Source organism: Macrosteles quadrilineatus, unplaced genomic scaffold (genome assembly GCF_028750875.1).
Source record: "Macrosteles quadrilineatus isolate MER2022 unplaced genomic scaffold, UCM_ALF_1.0 Scaffold_486__1_contigs__length_58831, whole genome shotgun sequence".
NCBI lineage: Eukaryota > Metazoa > Arthropoda > Insecta > Hemiptera > Cicadellidae > Macrosteles > Macrosteles quadrilineatus.
The window spans coordinates 15,561-29,359 of NW_026543079.1; the positions used below are offsets into that span (position 1 = coordinate 15,561).

Consider the following 13,799-nt stretch of genomic DNA (forward strand, 5'->3'; position numbering starts at 1 on the left):
AAGAGAAAAAAAGGGATATGGAAAGCAAAAAAGTAAAAGAAAAACTAAATATGCAATTAGAGTAAAATTGCTGAGTCTTTGTTTACCGAGTTTCAAATTCTACATAACGTACATAAAACGTCATTCAATACTCATCCATTTAATATGGAACACCTGTGTACACATTCGTTCGTGGAGTTTTTAGTTAGATGTGAATACTATCAAGGTTTGAGTTTAACATTGGATCTCTGTTAGTTTTTGTGATTTCATTTTTTAAATGAAAATGTTTGTTTGCAATTCATTTACACAAAATATTGTAACAGTTTTGTGGATGCTGTCTAGTTTGGACCTTGGGTAATTCTATTTATTTAATTTTAAACTCCTATTCTTTATTTAAACATAATGATGTTCATCTTACCATAGAAATTGTTAGAAAGAATGATCCAAGATAGTTTACATTGGTAGACATGCTTGTGGTATGCTGTGGTGTACTGCTTTCTCGATCATTTTTTTAGTGGCAGAATTTTAAAAGCTCATCTATGGATACTACATAAACAGCTGGGTAACAAAGTATTTAAAATGTTCATCTAGTATATACTACATAAAAAGTTGGGTAGCAGAGTATTTAAATACTCATCTAGTATATACTACATAAAGAGTTGGGTAGCAGAGTATTTAAAATGCTCATCTAGTATATACTACATAAAGAGTTGGGTAGCAGAGTATTTAAAACGCTCATCTAGTAGATACTTCATAAAGAGTTGGGTAGCAGAGTATTTAAAATGCTCATCTAGTAGATACTTCATAAAGAGTTGGATAGCAGATTATTTAAATGCTCATCTAGTATATACTACATAAAAAGTTGGGTAGCAGATTATTTAAATGCTCATCTAGAATATACTACATAAAGAGTTGGGTAGCAGAGTATTTAAATGCTCATCTAGTAGATACTTCATAAAGAGTTGGGTAGCAGATTATTTAAAATGCTCATCTAGTATAAACTACATAAAGAGTTGGGTAGCAGATTATTTAAATGCTCATCTAGTATATACTACATAAAGAGTTGGGTAGCAGAGTATTTAAAATGCTCATCTAGTAGATACTTCATAAAGAGTTGGGTAGCAGATTATTTAAATGCTCATCTAGAATATACTACATAAAGAGTTGGGTAGCAGAGTATTTAAATGCTCATCTAGTAGATACTTCATAAAGAGTTGGGTAGCAGATTATTTAAAATGCTCATCTAGTATAAACTACATAAAGAGTTGGGTAGCAGATTATTTAAATGCTCATCTAGTATATACTACATAAAGAGTTGGGTAGCAGAGTATTTAAAATGCTCATCTAGTAGATACTTCATAAAGAGTTGGGTAGAAGATTATTTAAATGCTCATCTAGTATATACTACATAAAGAGTTGGGTAGCAGATTATTTAAATGCTCATCTAGTATATACTACATAAAGAGTTGGGTAGCAGAGTATTTAAAATGCTCATCTAGTAGATGCTTCATAAAGAGTTGGGTAGAAGATTATTTAAATGCTCATCCAGTATATACTACATACGGAGTTGGGTAGCAGACTATTTAAATGCTCATCTAGTATATACTACATAAAGAGTTAGGTAGGAGAGTTTAAAAAATGCTCATCTCAGTCAGAAGGTAGCATATTCGACCCGAAAAAGTATATATGATTTCTATTAGTTTCAAAATGAACCTAACTTTATTTTCCACACTTGTTTTCGGTGTCAAAAGATTATGTTGTGGTTAATGGATAAGGTTTAAGCCTGGCGAGTGAATGGGCACAGTATAGAGCACATAGCTTCAGTCCCTGATGTTCTGAGTCCAAACCCTGATAATCACCAACTGATGTTCTGTAGTGTTTTAGATTTGTATTTATGTGGTAACGCCCATCTAGGCGTAGCCTGAATGTAATGAATGGAAAAACTTTCTGAGCTAGAGCTTACCGTCCTATGATGTGAAGGTGGGACACAAAAAAATATTTTCTAATTTAGCAAACTGACTTGATAAATTTACGCTTTTCAGTACTCTGAAAACTCAAAGACCACCCTATGGTTAAGGTTAATATAAAATCTAATTTTAATCTTTCCACAGATTGGCAGGGATAAGCATAATTGAAGTTCCCTTGACCAAAATAAGAAGCGTAAGTAATAATACAGTTTTTTGATTCAAACCAATAAAAATCGTCGTAAATTATGAAATTTTGCATTTTTAGGGTCAAAAATTGGAAAATCTATTTTTACTCCATAAACAATTCGCTTATTATGTTGAGTTTGGGTAAAAGTTAATCAGCTGGTTGGAATTATAGTGTTTGAATACCACTTAGGTTTACATATAACAGAAACCTATTGCTATTAGCAATGTGTGAATGAAATAACCTAATTGGTGGGAGGCCATAATAATAAGCTGTAGGTTGACTTGCAGTTTAGAAAAGAGAAAATAATCGGTCTCTGAGGCGAAAACACCTTTCTCTTAATTAGAGAGCTCACTCTATTAACAAATGTACAGTAATTTCTTTTTATAACTATGTAACATCTGATCATAGGGCTTTAACAGGATATTCTATCATTCTTCTTGATTGTAAACGTGACTTAAATGAATAAAATATTAGAAGGGATATATTTTAACCAAATAGTAACTGTTAACACTGTTAGTAGTGTTTTTTCTTAAATAATTTTCTTGATCTAAGATAATGTACAAGCTACATTGTGCATCATTCTTGCTTCTATTGCTTTTATAATATACAACTAGTTATTATTGGACAGTTTACCTTAGGTTTCATTCGGTATATAATTAACTTAATGTACCTGTGATCTTTTCGTCATTCGATCTTCTTGAACTTGGCTTAGTTTGTTAGGAAAATTCAAATGCTAAATAAAAGTATGCTTGACGTTATTTCACAAAACTATTCTTTTATTAGTAACTTCAGCAAAAAGAACTCCATAAAAATCTTTTTTACCTACAGTTACTTGACAAAGTGTCCTTCCTTGCACTGATTATAGCACGCAAAGTAGCTAATTGCTGAATTTACTTACTTTTCCAGCGCTCTTTCCTTTTTTGTCGCACTTCAGTATTCCAACCAAACAAAACAAAACTGTGCGCTTTTATTAGGCGAAAATAAGTTGGCAACAATTAATTAAAAATCTACGATCAGCTAGTGCACCGTTCCCATTTCTTTCAACGCTTGGATTTAACCTAACCTAAAACCTTTGACTATTAATACAACTTCAGGATCCAATAGTCAATGCTAAAACTATGTTGTTTAGTGTTTGAAAAAAAACTAATTGTGTTATAAGCCTTTTGGTAACTGCAGGAAAAATATAATATGTAACGTGAGTGCAAGTGCCTTTGCTGCACTCGAGAAACTTCCCACACTCATCTTTGGCTCGTAAGTAAACATTCCTCCCATGTGCAGCAAGGTGTCTCTTCGCACACTAGTTACTAAAATTGGTAATTTTATTTTAATTATTATTTTTTTACAAATAGTTTATTTATATTGTAAATCGTATACCGAATTTTATAAAAATGTCTTTATTATTTTTAGGGATATACATTTTAAATACCAAACAACCAAATAAAATACAGATATTTATCTAACCAGGCAAAAAATATATATGTATATAATTCTTGATTTTCGTTCGATTTTTTACGATTTAAAACAATTTTTCGTAGCTTGAGTATACGTGCGTGCTTGTTTGTATTTAAATTAGTAGTGTTTTGGCCACTGGTGTCACCAACATAAAAAAATTATATCGGTCCCGGGCCTAGTTCTCACCATACAGTACGTAGCATCTTTCTTATAGGGGAAATCCTGTAAAAGAGTAGAATGTCTGCTACCACTTCCAGGAGAGTGTAATTTGTTCCACTAAAACGCAATTTCGTGCATAATGGCACCACTACTCGCCTAACTCAGTTATAACCTACTCTATGTGGAAAACTAATTCTATTTAGGATCCTGACTGAATTACGTTTAAATAGGATTTGCTAAAAGCTATGTTCTTGTTTGTAATTTTGAACTAAAAATCACTAATTACACTTACAGCTATTACAGAGCGTTTATTTGATGGCTAAATAATGCTGTATTGGATGATATTGTGGGTTTTAAATCCAGCCTGTCACAAATGGATATTAACTGTGCGTAAATCCCATGGATATTACAAACGTTAAATAGGATGGGAAAAAGGTCCCGGGACATTTCAAAAAGTAATCAAGATAGAATAATAAAATCATAACAATTTTACACATCATTCAATGACAAGCTACACCTTCAGGAGGGCGGCCCGCTAGGAGTCAGAAGGAACTCTTAAATGTAAGTATAAATAGATGTGTACATTAAATCAAAGGCATTTACTAGTAAAATACAATGCCGCAAATTTAAACTCAAACGGACAACCAAGGCAGTATTTGTAAGATTTCTAGAATCTGCCATTTTGAATCTTTAAAAAGTGTTGCAATTTTTTATTCAGATGTTCATTTGAGCTGAAATTTGCGACATTGTATTCTAATAAAAAAGGCCTTTAGTTTGATGTGTATATCAAACTATGCTTACGTCTAAGATTTTCTTCTGACTCCTCGCGGACCGTCTCCCTAAAGAGATAGTTTATCGTTGAATAATGTGTTAACGTGATTTTAGTACTGTACTCAGTAACTGTGTACAAAGTTTTGAAGCTTTAAAAATATTTAATATTTTTTTGAACCAGGCTAAGTGTCCCTGGACTTTTTACTATCCTGGGCATCTTAAAAACAAGCAAATTATGTCACTGGCCCGATATTAAACAGGTTTGTATTATTATGAAAATAGAAAAGTCAAAAAACGTTCATACCATATTAATGTTAATATTGAAAGATCTGGGTCGGTGAAGTAATTTGTTTATGATCCACACAGTTTTTTTCCTAATTTCCGTGGCAATTATCAGTGTCGTGGTGGTTCAGAACCCACCTTATACCGTGTTTTCATAGAGAATTTTATAAATGTATATTTTTCAGTTAATGAGAACTTTCTTTGTACCAAACCCCTTCCAACACTAAAACCATACATGGCTCAACCTACATTGATTGATATCCAGTCTTTTAGGTATATCAGGATACAGTCCATATAATTGCTCAAAAACATGTTGTTTCAACGATTTAGGTATTTCATAAAAAATATGTAGCCTATTAATAGAAAATTGTAACATTATTATTTCATGTTTTAGTTAAGGAGTCTTATTTGTTATTTAATGATGCTTACTACATTTTCTTTCAACTGTCATCATTAAATCTACAAAATATCTATACTTTATCACAAATACAGTCAATTTAGATTGTTTCATATCTTTTTCGTTTCTTACATAAAAAGGCAACATTTAAAATTTTAGTTTTCGAACCACACACGATTATTTTGATTTATTAATGGATTTTAATATTGCTCCATAGAACTACTACGGTTACATTCGAGTAGGAACTCCTCTAGAGGAAGATGGGGAAGACCAGATTTTCCGAGTTAACTTTGACACTGGTTCCCAGCATTTGTGGTTAATAACGACGGAAGCTTGTAAGAATCCGGACTGTAAGGAAGGTAGGTACATTCAACTTGCTTTGAAATTATTATTTTCCTGCCTAAAACAATTAAACCATTTATAGATATAGTTTCCCTTGATTTGGTTTGTACCAACGAAATCTGCTTGAACGACTTTATGTTTGTAATTTGCCTCTAGATATATAAAAATTTAAAACTAATGACATTAATATCATCTGTAAACAGTGACAATTTAAATAATTATGTTTATTTTTTTTACAATGACCATTGAAATAAAAAACACATGTTTTGGGCATAATACTTTTCAAAAATTATCAAATAAAATCATATTAAGACCTTTTTAGTTTGCCAAATGTGCTGCTTTTGGTTTTATTGAGAAACTATAAACAATCAAGACAAAATTTGAAGTTTTCCTAATGAAATTTATGTAAATTGGTTTAATGGAAATAAATCATCTTAATGGCTTATGTCTTTTCGTTGAACACAACTAATTTTGATTTTTTTGTGGTAAAAGTTTGGATTTTTGCAAACAATTTAAGATATCTTTTCGGACATAGTGGTCCATCGTCCCTTTGTGAAGGGTTTTCATTAGTTATAGTCCTCCAAAAGATAGGCCTACTTCAAATATGTTATAGATAGTATAGATGGTAATTTATTTTAAAAGAAATATTGATAACATGCTGTAATAGTGAAGTGTTCACGGTTCGTAATTTGCTTTTAACGATATTTTTACTATGACCAAGAAAAAGTGGGCACTAACTAGATAAGGGTCTCATTATTGGAACTACATTTTTCCTCAAATTTTGGATAAAGTGTCGATTAAGAAGCTAATTCATTCGATGGCACTCTGTTTTTTTTTTATTTCTTTACACGCAATTGTAGTTTTAATAAAAGGACCAGTTGAAGTCATATTTTAAGAAAACTAAAGTAATATTCCCACCATTTAATGGGAACTGAGAGAACATTTTGAAACAAACAGTTGAAGAAAGTAGCTAACATTCATTACAAAATACATGTATACAACACAAGTTTAAAGCAGCTACTTATTTAGCTTCGAGTTTTGGCAGTAGCCTAGCTTAGGTAGATATTTGAAAATGTTTTATTTTTCTGTATGATGAATTTCAAATTATTTTCAGAGAAATTCACCCCTTATGATAAAACTAAAAGCAAAACGTATACAAAAATTGATGATCGTCCGTTTTCCTTGAGCTACAGTGACGGGACAGAAGTCAATGGCCATTTAGGTTCTGACGTTTTAAAGGTAAGTGCGTAATGATTATGTAATACCCCCAGCCGGATAAACCCTGCAGAGTGAGTGAATTTCAATTTGTATAATTGAATTAATGCTAAAATATTTCCATAAACAAGACATATTTATCTCACATTTAAATAACATTAGGATGTAACAAGTACGTAGGTTTGCTGCAATAGGATAATATTTTTGTCAAACGTTTCTTGGCCTGGGTTTGAGCCCAAGATTTGAAGGTGGGACCAAAACAGGCTTAAGCTAGGATCCTATGTGACGATTGGAGCTTGAAGTATTATGTTAAATGGTTTAAGTTAAAAGCTAACGTCCTAGACATAAAATGTAGTGGATTTCCTTTTCGGACGTCGTATTTGCACTCCTTGTTGATTGACACAAATGACTAGTTTAGTGACGGTGAAACGCGTTTTGAAATATGATTGTCGAATTTCCAAAACGTACATAGCCAGAAAAATTAACCCTAACTTTGAACTTTGGCATCATAGTGATCAATGGTTGTTGTCAATTTGTGTAAAATAATGTACTTTGAAATTAAATTTTATTATAATTTAAAGAAGAAAAGCCAAGAGGGAAAATAGTGTTATCAATCCCACCCGATTTTGTTACCAACGGAGTATCTTTGGTTTGGGGTATGCCTCGGTTATAGCCCAACTCAACCTAAAATAGCCTAACGATAAGTAGGATTTGTATGTACTGTAACTATAACATTTCAACCTGAAAAAACAAAGTGCATTAACAAGAAAGTCCAATAGTGTTTTCCTTACAAATACCTAGTTTGTTGATATAAATTAATACTCTTAAAAAAATTCAAAACAAACAATTATAATATTTGAATAGTATAATTTGAGAAACCAGCTATATTAAACATAATCTTCAAAGCTAGGAGTAATAAGGTTGTAAAACATTTCGATGTGTTTACCATTTAGATAGGTGTGGAAGGCAAAAGAGCTGAATTCACTCAGGTCATCGGATTCGCCAGCTCAGCCAAAGGTGTTTTCAGAGATTACGACGGGATATTTGGACTTGGACTTTTGACTGAGTCTCTTATCCCAGGCGAGGAATCTCCAGACCCTCCTATGTATACGATGAATGAACTATACGACATTGGGGAGTTTAGTATTTATTTTTCCAGGTAAGTAGGTTGCACCTTGAGTCAAAAATAATTTAATATCCTTTATTGTTCAAAGATTACAGGAACACTAAAATTTGGACTTAGAATTTTCCTAGCGGGGGGAGAATCACGTGATCTTTGATTAATATTTATGCTAACGTTTATGTTAAAAAAATAGTCAGTAGGTACTTTTTTCCTAGTTATCATACAGATGCAATTCATTCTTGTGTAATAAACTCTCCTGATTTCAAAGCTAATTTGAATGGTGAGAAAGAAATGGTTGAATAGGATTTGTATGTACTGTAACTATAACATTTCAACCTGAAAGTCAACAAGTCAACCAAGTAAGAACTCTTGCCCTTGAAGAGGGAAGGGAGTTCTTCGTAATAGAATGTCCTACAAAGCTGAAAACAATCTTTAACATTTTATTTACCCTTGCTTTTGTTTCCTGAGTTCTCGTAGGTAAAATGTTTGTGTAATTCAATGCAGTTCTCCACCTTGTTTGGCATCTTCAGAGATCTTATACATTTCCTTAACACTAACACTGCAGTCTATTTTTACAAAAAATATGTTTACATAGGCGGTCACTATGTGTCACTATGTTACACGGTCTGGTCTATTGGACGGTGGCGAAATGCATAGGTAGACACAAACATCTTACTTACAAGAACTCAGACAACAACAAAAGTATACAGGGTGAATAAAAAGTCAAGACCCCTCCCTCTAATATTTTTCTAAGTAAATATACAGAGATATCCTTTTGGTGATCGTGCAATCTTTGCAGGAAGTTTCATTTTATGATTTTCACATTTTTGAGTGCCCCCCAAAAACCTCGTATTTTGGGGTCAACTCAAAAGTTTTAAATGTAAACACCCTTCAAGTGACAATTAATTTTGAAGTGTTTACAACAACCTAAGGAATGGTGAAAACCAGGGATCGCTAGGTATCTCTTCTTTTTCCAAAATAGTAGCCAATATTACCATTACATTAATATGTTTTTATCTTTTTAATGTGAAGACTGGACGATGCTAAGATTTGACGGGCTACCTTTTGGATAGAGAAGAGATAGCGAACTCTGATTTCCAACATTCTTTAAACATTTGTAAACACTTCAAAATGAGGTTTGACTTAAAGGGGTTGAACTAAAAGAAAATTGAGTTCCTCCGAAATCCCCCATTTTTGGGGGACACTCAACATTTTCTAAATCATATAATGCTTCATGCTGAGTTTGCGCGACCACCAAAATGATCTGTGTACATTTACTTTCTTTGTAAAACACTTTTTAATAATCCGCTCACTGAGTTTCATGGAATTTGGCATCAAGTATTTTAAAAAAGCCGCCATTTTTGTACGGTTCATGAGTTTTTATTCATATTTTGCACAAGAATAGCGGTCAATAAGATCAACATCTTTACAGAATTTCAACGCTGTAGCTCAAAAAGTTGAGAGGTTTGACGAATTGAGATAGGACACATGTTGTATTCAATTTTTTGTCTCTTTTGACATGCTAAATAATGTGACAAAGTTTGTTCATATGTTTGCAAGACACTCTGTATTATACTCAATCATAGCATTTATTTGAGTCAATAGATCATCTAAAAACCAGAATTTAGTGAGAAACACCGATTTAATGAAAGTGTGTGTATTTATTGGTCCAATTAGAGTGTAGCTATGTATCCTTGATTTTTTAATTCCATTCTTGTAGGGTCTTTAATGGTGACGGTGCTGGGAAAATATTGTTTGGAGGTTACGACACGGAACTAGCCATGGAACCTATGCATTGGCATGATGTTGTGAGCTTTGATGGCGATTACCAGGGATACAATATACGTTTGAAAAAGTAAGTTTACATTATTTTATTTTTTGAAAAACTTTATACCAACGTTAGATTTCATGATGTTAAAAATTATTTACTAAATAAATGTACTAATTGTTTAGAACCGGGGACCACATCAAAGTTGTGTTAGATATCATTTTGCCATTATGTATTAAATGTTTAAAAAATTAGTTGGTGTGTTTATTTTTGAACGAAAACATTTCAAAAGCCTTGAAACACGTGTATACAGTATAAAATTGTGTGTCAGAGCTCAAGTGTTCACAGGAAATCGCTCCCCTTTTAAAATGAGTTATAATAAGTGATTTTTAAAACTAGTTTAAGAATGTATTTAAATTAATTCCCAATTCACTAGCTACTACTATATCACTAAAATACTATTTTGTTAATATGTTTTTTTTTTTTATAAAACATAAGCTTTGAGGAACGAATTCCAAAATTTTCGAACAAATAAAATCTTTAGATTTACTTTATATTAGTTAAATAATACCGAAACACGATCCACAGCTATTTTATTTTATTTATTTTACCTTCCAACGGTCAAGAACCAATTTACAATAATTTGTATATATGACTTAATCTAACTTAAACATATACATAAAAAAATAATGTTTGACAAAGACATGCAGTAAGTAAATACAATTTGACCAGTATCAAAATAGACGTACACAAAGCAGAACTTTAAATAACAACCAATGAACAAGAACAACAAACAAGCATAGTAAGTGAAAAATAAATGAACGACAAACAATAAAAATAAGAGTTTTAACAATAACAATAAATATATGAGTTTTAACAATAACAATAATAGTAAATATAAATAAAAAAATATAAAAGCAATGCTTATTCCTAATACAGGGCGAGGCAATGAAAGCGCCCCAATTTATAAATAGTACAATTTCAATTATATTTACCCTATACATATAAATAGCACATCAAAACACAGCTTATCTTTTGCAATTTTAACTTAAGAAAGTCGTTTTTCCATTTCTTGAAAACAAAATCTTTTAAGTGACGTCCTTGTTCTACTTAGCATTCCTTTTCAGTCACTTGAAAAGTCATTGAATACTCTTTCCAACATTTCTTCAGGAACCACTTTAGTGCCTTGGAAATTCAAGAAAATCTCTAGGGAAACTTTGAAAAATTTAAATTTCAAGTAGCTTATAGGGAGAACCCCCAAAGAAAGCAAAGAGCCGACGTAAAGCTTCCAACAACGAAAGCATTCTGGCATTCTCTTTGGACTTCCAGTTACTGCGACTCACATGCTTTCAACATTTGCTGGTGTACAACGAGTTCGCGGTACCCACCGATTACTTTTATGGTTTAAGCTGTTATTCTAAATAATTTTACCCAGTTCACCATTGTTTTCCAATCTGGAACAGCGCCATATTGACCAAGTATGGAACGTGGTCCAAACAATCTCTGGGTGTTTGCACAAGAATCACTATTTTAAAAATCGGTTCCTTCATCAAAAACTCAGTGTTACAAGCCTCAGGCACAATGTTTTCTAAAATGAAATAGTTTGATTGATGTTATAAGCACGGCTGTTCATTCGTTGTTGCTTTATAATGTGACAACGAAAGAAAATTGGGGTGCTCTCACTGCCTCACCCTACATGGTTGTTTATTTTATAATAACTAATAATTATCGCATCCAAATACTTACTATTATTCTCTTGTTTAGATTAATCGTAGAGACAGGGGGAGAAAAAAGAAAAATAGAATTTGAGAATATGTTGGCCTTACCGGACTCTGGTTGCAATGTAATTACTGGACCTTTCGAACAGTTTGACAAACTGAGGAACGAAATATACAGTCATGCAACCTTCAAATATTCCAGCACAGATATACGATCGGTGAGTATAATTAAAATAAACTTTTCCTACAGTTTTATGACAAAATGGCCTTCCTTGCACTGGATTATAGCACATTAAGTTAATAATTGCTTCATTTAGTAACTTTTGTCGCACTCTTTTTTGTCACACTCCAGTATTCCAACCAAACACACAAAACACCGAACTTTTATTAGGCAAGTAATACGTGTACACTTGAAAATAAGTTGGCAATACTTAAAGGTATTATGACTACGATCAGCTGGTGCAGGGTTTCCCATTTCGTTCAAGGTTTGGATTAACCCTAACCTTAAAACGTGTTGTTTAGTGTTTGAAATACTAATTACTTATATGATTTTTACACTATAATTACAAAAAATACGTAAAATACACTATACTGTAGGAAAATATAGTGTGTAACACGAGTGCAAACAGCAAACAACCTTTGCTGCACTCGAAAAACTTCCATGTGCAGCGAAGTGCCACTTCCCACACTCGTTACACAGATAACTATTATCCTTAATCACTTTGACTCACAATCTTAGCCTTATTTTACGCGTGAAATGCCTAGTGTAGTCTTAATAATCATACTTGTATTTCAGTTCAAATGCAATGAAGATGTAAGTACGTTACCAAATATAGTTTTTGTCATGGATGACAAAGAATATAAAATGGAGCCCAGGGATTACATTTGGGTTTTCCCCTCAGTAAGTAAACTTTTCATTCGTAGTTATTTAGAACTATTCGAAGATTAATTTTTAATAATGCTTTAGTTTGAATTATTTGTTAATACCGAGTTTTTAAAAATAATACACAACATATTTATACACTAAATTCAATTTGTTTATCGAATTAATTTTTCTTTAGTACAACTTTTAGTTATTCTTAAATATAAGTTTCTTGTAAGATTAGCATTTGCTTGATTTATTCAGATACATTATGCATACATTCTTACAAGCGTTATAATTGCTGTTGTAACCACGAACTGTAAATGAAAAACTTAAAATGCCTTTATGATCAGGCAACGGAAAGGGTAACTAATAGTCTTAGTGAACACCACAAAACATGGTATAAAATTGGTACCAATTAACAGTCAAAATAAAATTCGTAAAAGGGCGAGAACCCCTTACGATATTAACATTACTTGTCAGGGTACTAGATGGGAGATTATGGTCCTGATCCTAGGTGCTAGTTATGGATACTCAATCAAATGTGGGGGCTACCATTGTATACCAAATTTTCCAAAATTATTTCTTGTTTCAGGGCGAACGTTGCTCAGTCGGTATCTACGGTATGGAAACAGACCATATTGTTTTGGGTCAGGTTTTCATGCAGGCATTTTATACACACTTCAACATTGAAGAAAAGAAAGTAGGATTCGCACGAGCGAACCACAGTTAATAACTTTAAAAAATAAAACGTATCCTACTATAAGCCCAAAAATAGTTTATATTATAATGTTTTTAAATAAAAAACGAATATTTGAAAGTTGATAAAATCAGATATTATATATGTATTATTTTTAAACTTGTATTATACCTATACTTTCATGGTAATTAGAATATCAGTAGGTTGATGTTAATAAAAGTACGTGACTTTTCAATGATTCAAATTTGCACCCAGCTGACCTTGATTTGGGGTTTTAACAGGTTTTTTTTTTAAAATATTCAGCTGATCTATGTTAGTAGCGAACAAAGCTACACAATGCATCTTACTTCACGTTACTCTTGCTCATTATATTTTGTCTTAAAATACGCATAGTTGCGTTCCTACTTTAATTGTCAAAATGGCGTTCTGAATTAAAATTATGTGTTTCATTAAAAAGGTTTAAATACCTGCTATCAAGCAATCCATTTAATTGCAGTTGCAACTAGTTTCGACTCCTATGTGGAGTCATCATCAGGCGGTACAAGGACATCTTCTTTCTTCATATGAAGAGCGTCATATTTAACACGTAAAAATAAATCTAATATGGTAGCCATATTAGACATACTCTGTTTTTCACATATACATATTTATATAAGTGTCCGTTAGCACGATAACTCGAGCAAAAAATCATCCGATTTCAATTAAACAAACGTGTATTTATTTTTACGTGTTAAATATGACGCTCTTCATATGAAGAAAGAAGATGTCCTTGTACCACCTGATGATGACTCCACATAGGAGTCGAAACTAGTTGCAACTGCAATTAAATGGATTGCTTGATAGCAGGTATTTAAACCTTTTTAATATTATTTGGCAA

The 13,799-nt window shown here is 32.2% G+C and overlaps 1 protein-coding gene across 1 annotated transcript; it reads left to right on the forward strand.

The window, feature by feature from the left end:
- The first annotated feature begins 200 nt into the window (after positions 1-200).
- On the forward strand, positions 201-13,024 carry LOC128982545 (cathepsin E-like). Its single transcript, XM_054401501.1, has 9 exons — positions 201-333; positions 2,091-2,139; positions 5,412-5,553; positions 6,651-6,775; positions 7,705-7,910; positions 9,595-9,729; positions 11,407-11,578; positions 12,157-12,261; positions 12,818-13,024. The coding sequence occupies exons 1-9, from the start codon at positions 257-259 to the stop codon at positions 12,953-12,955; spliced, it is 1,149 nt and encodes a 382-aa protein (XP_054257476.1). The 5' UTR covers positions 201-256; the 3' UTR covers positions 12,956-13,024.
- Positions 13,025-13,799: the final 775 nt, after the last annotated feature.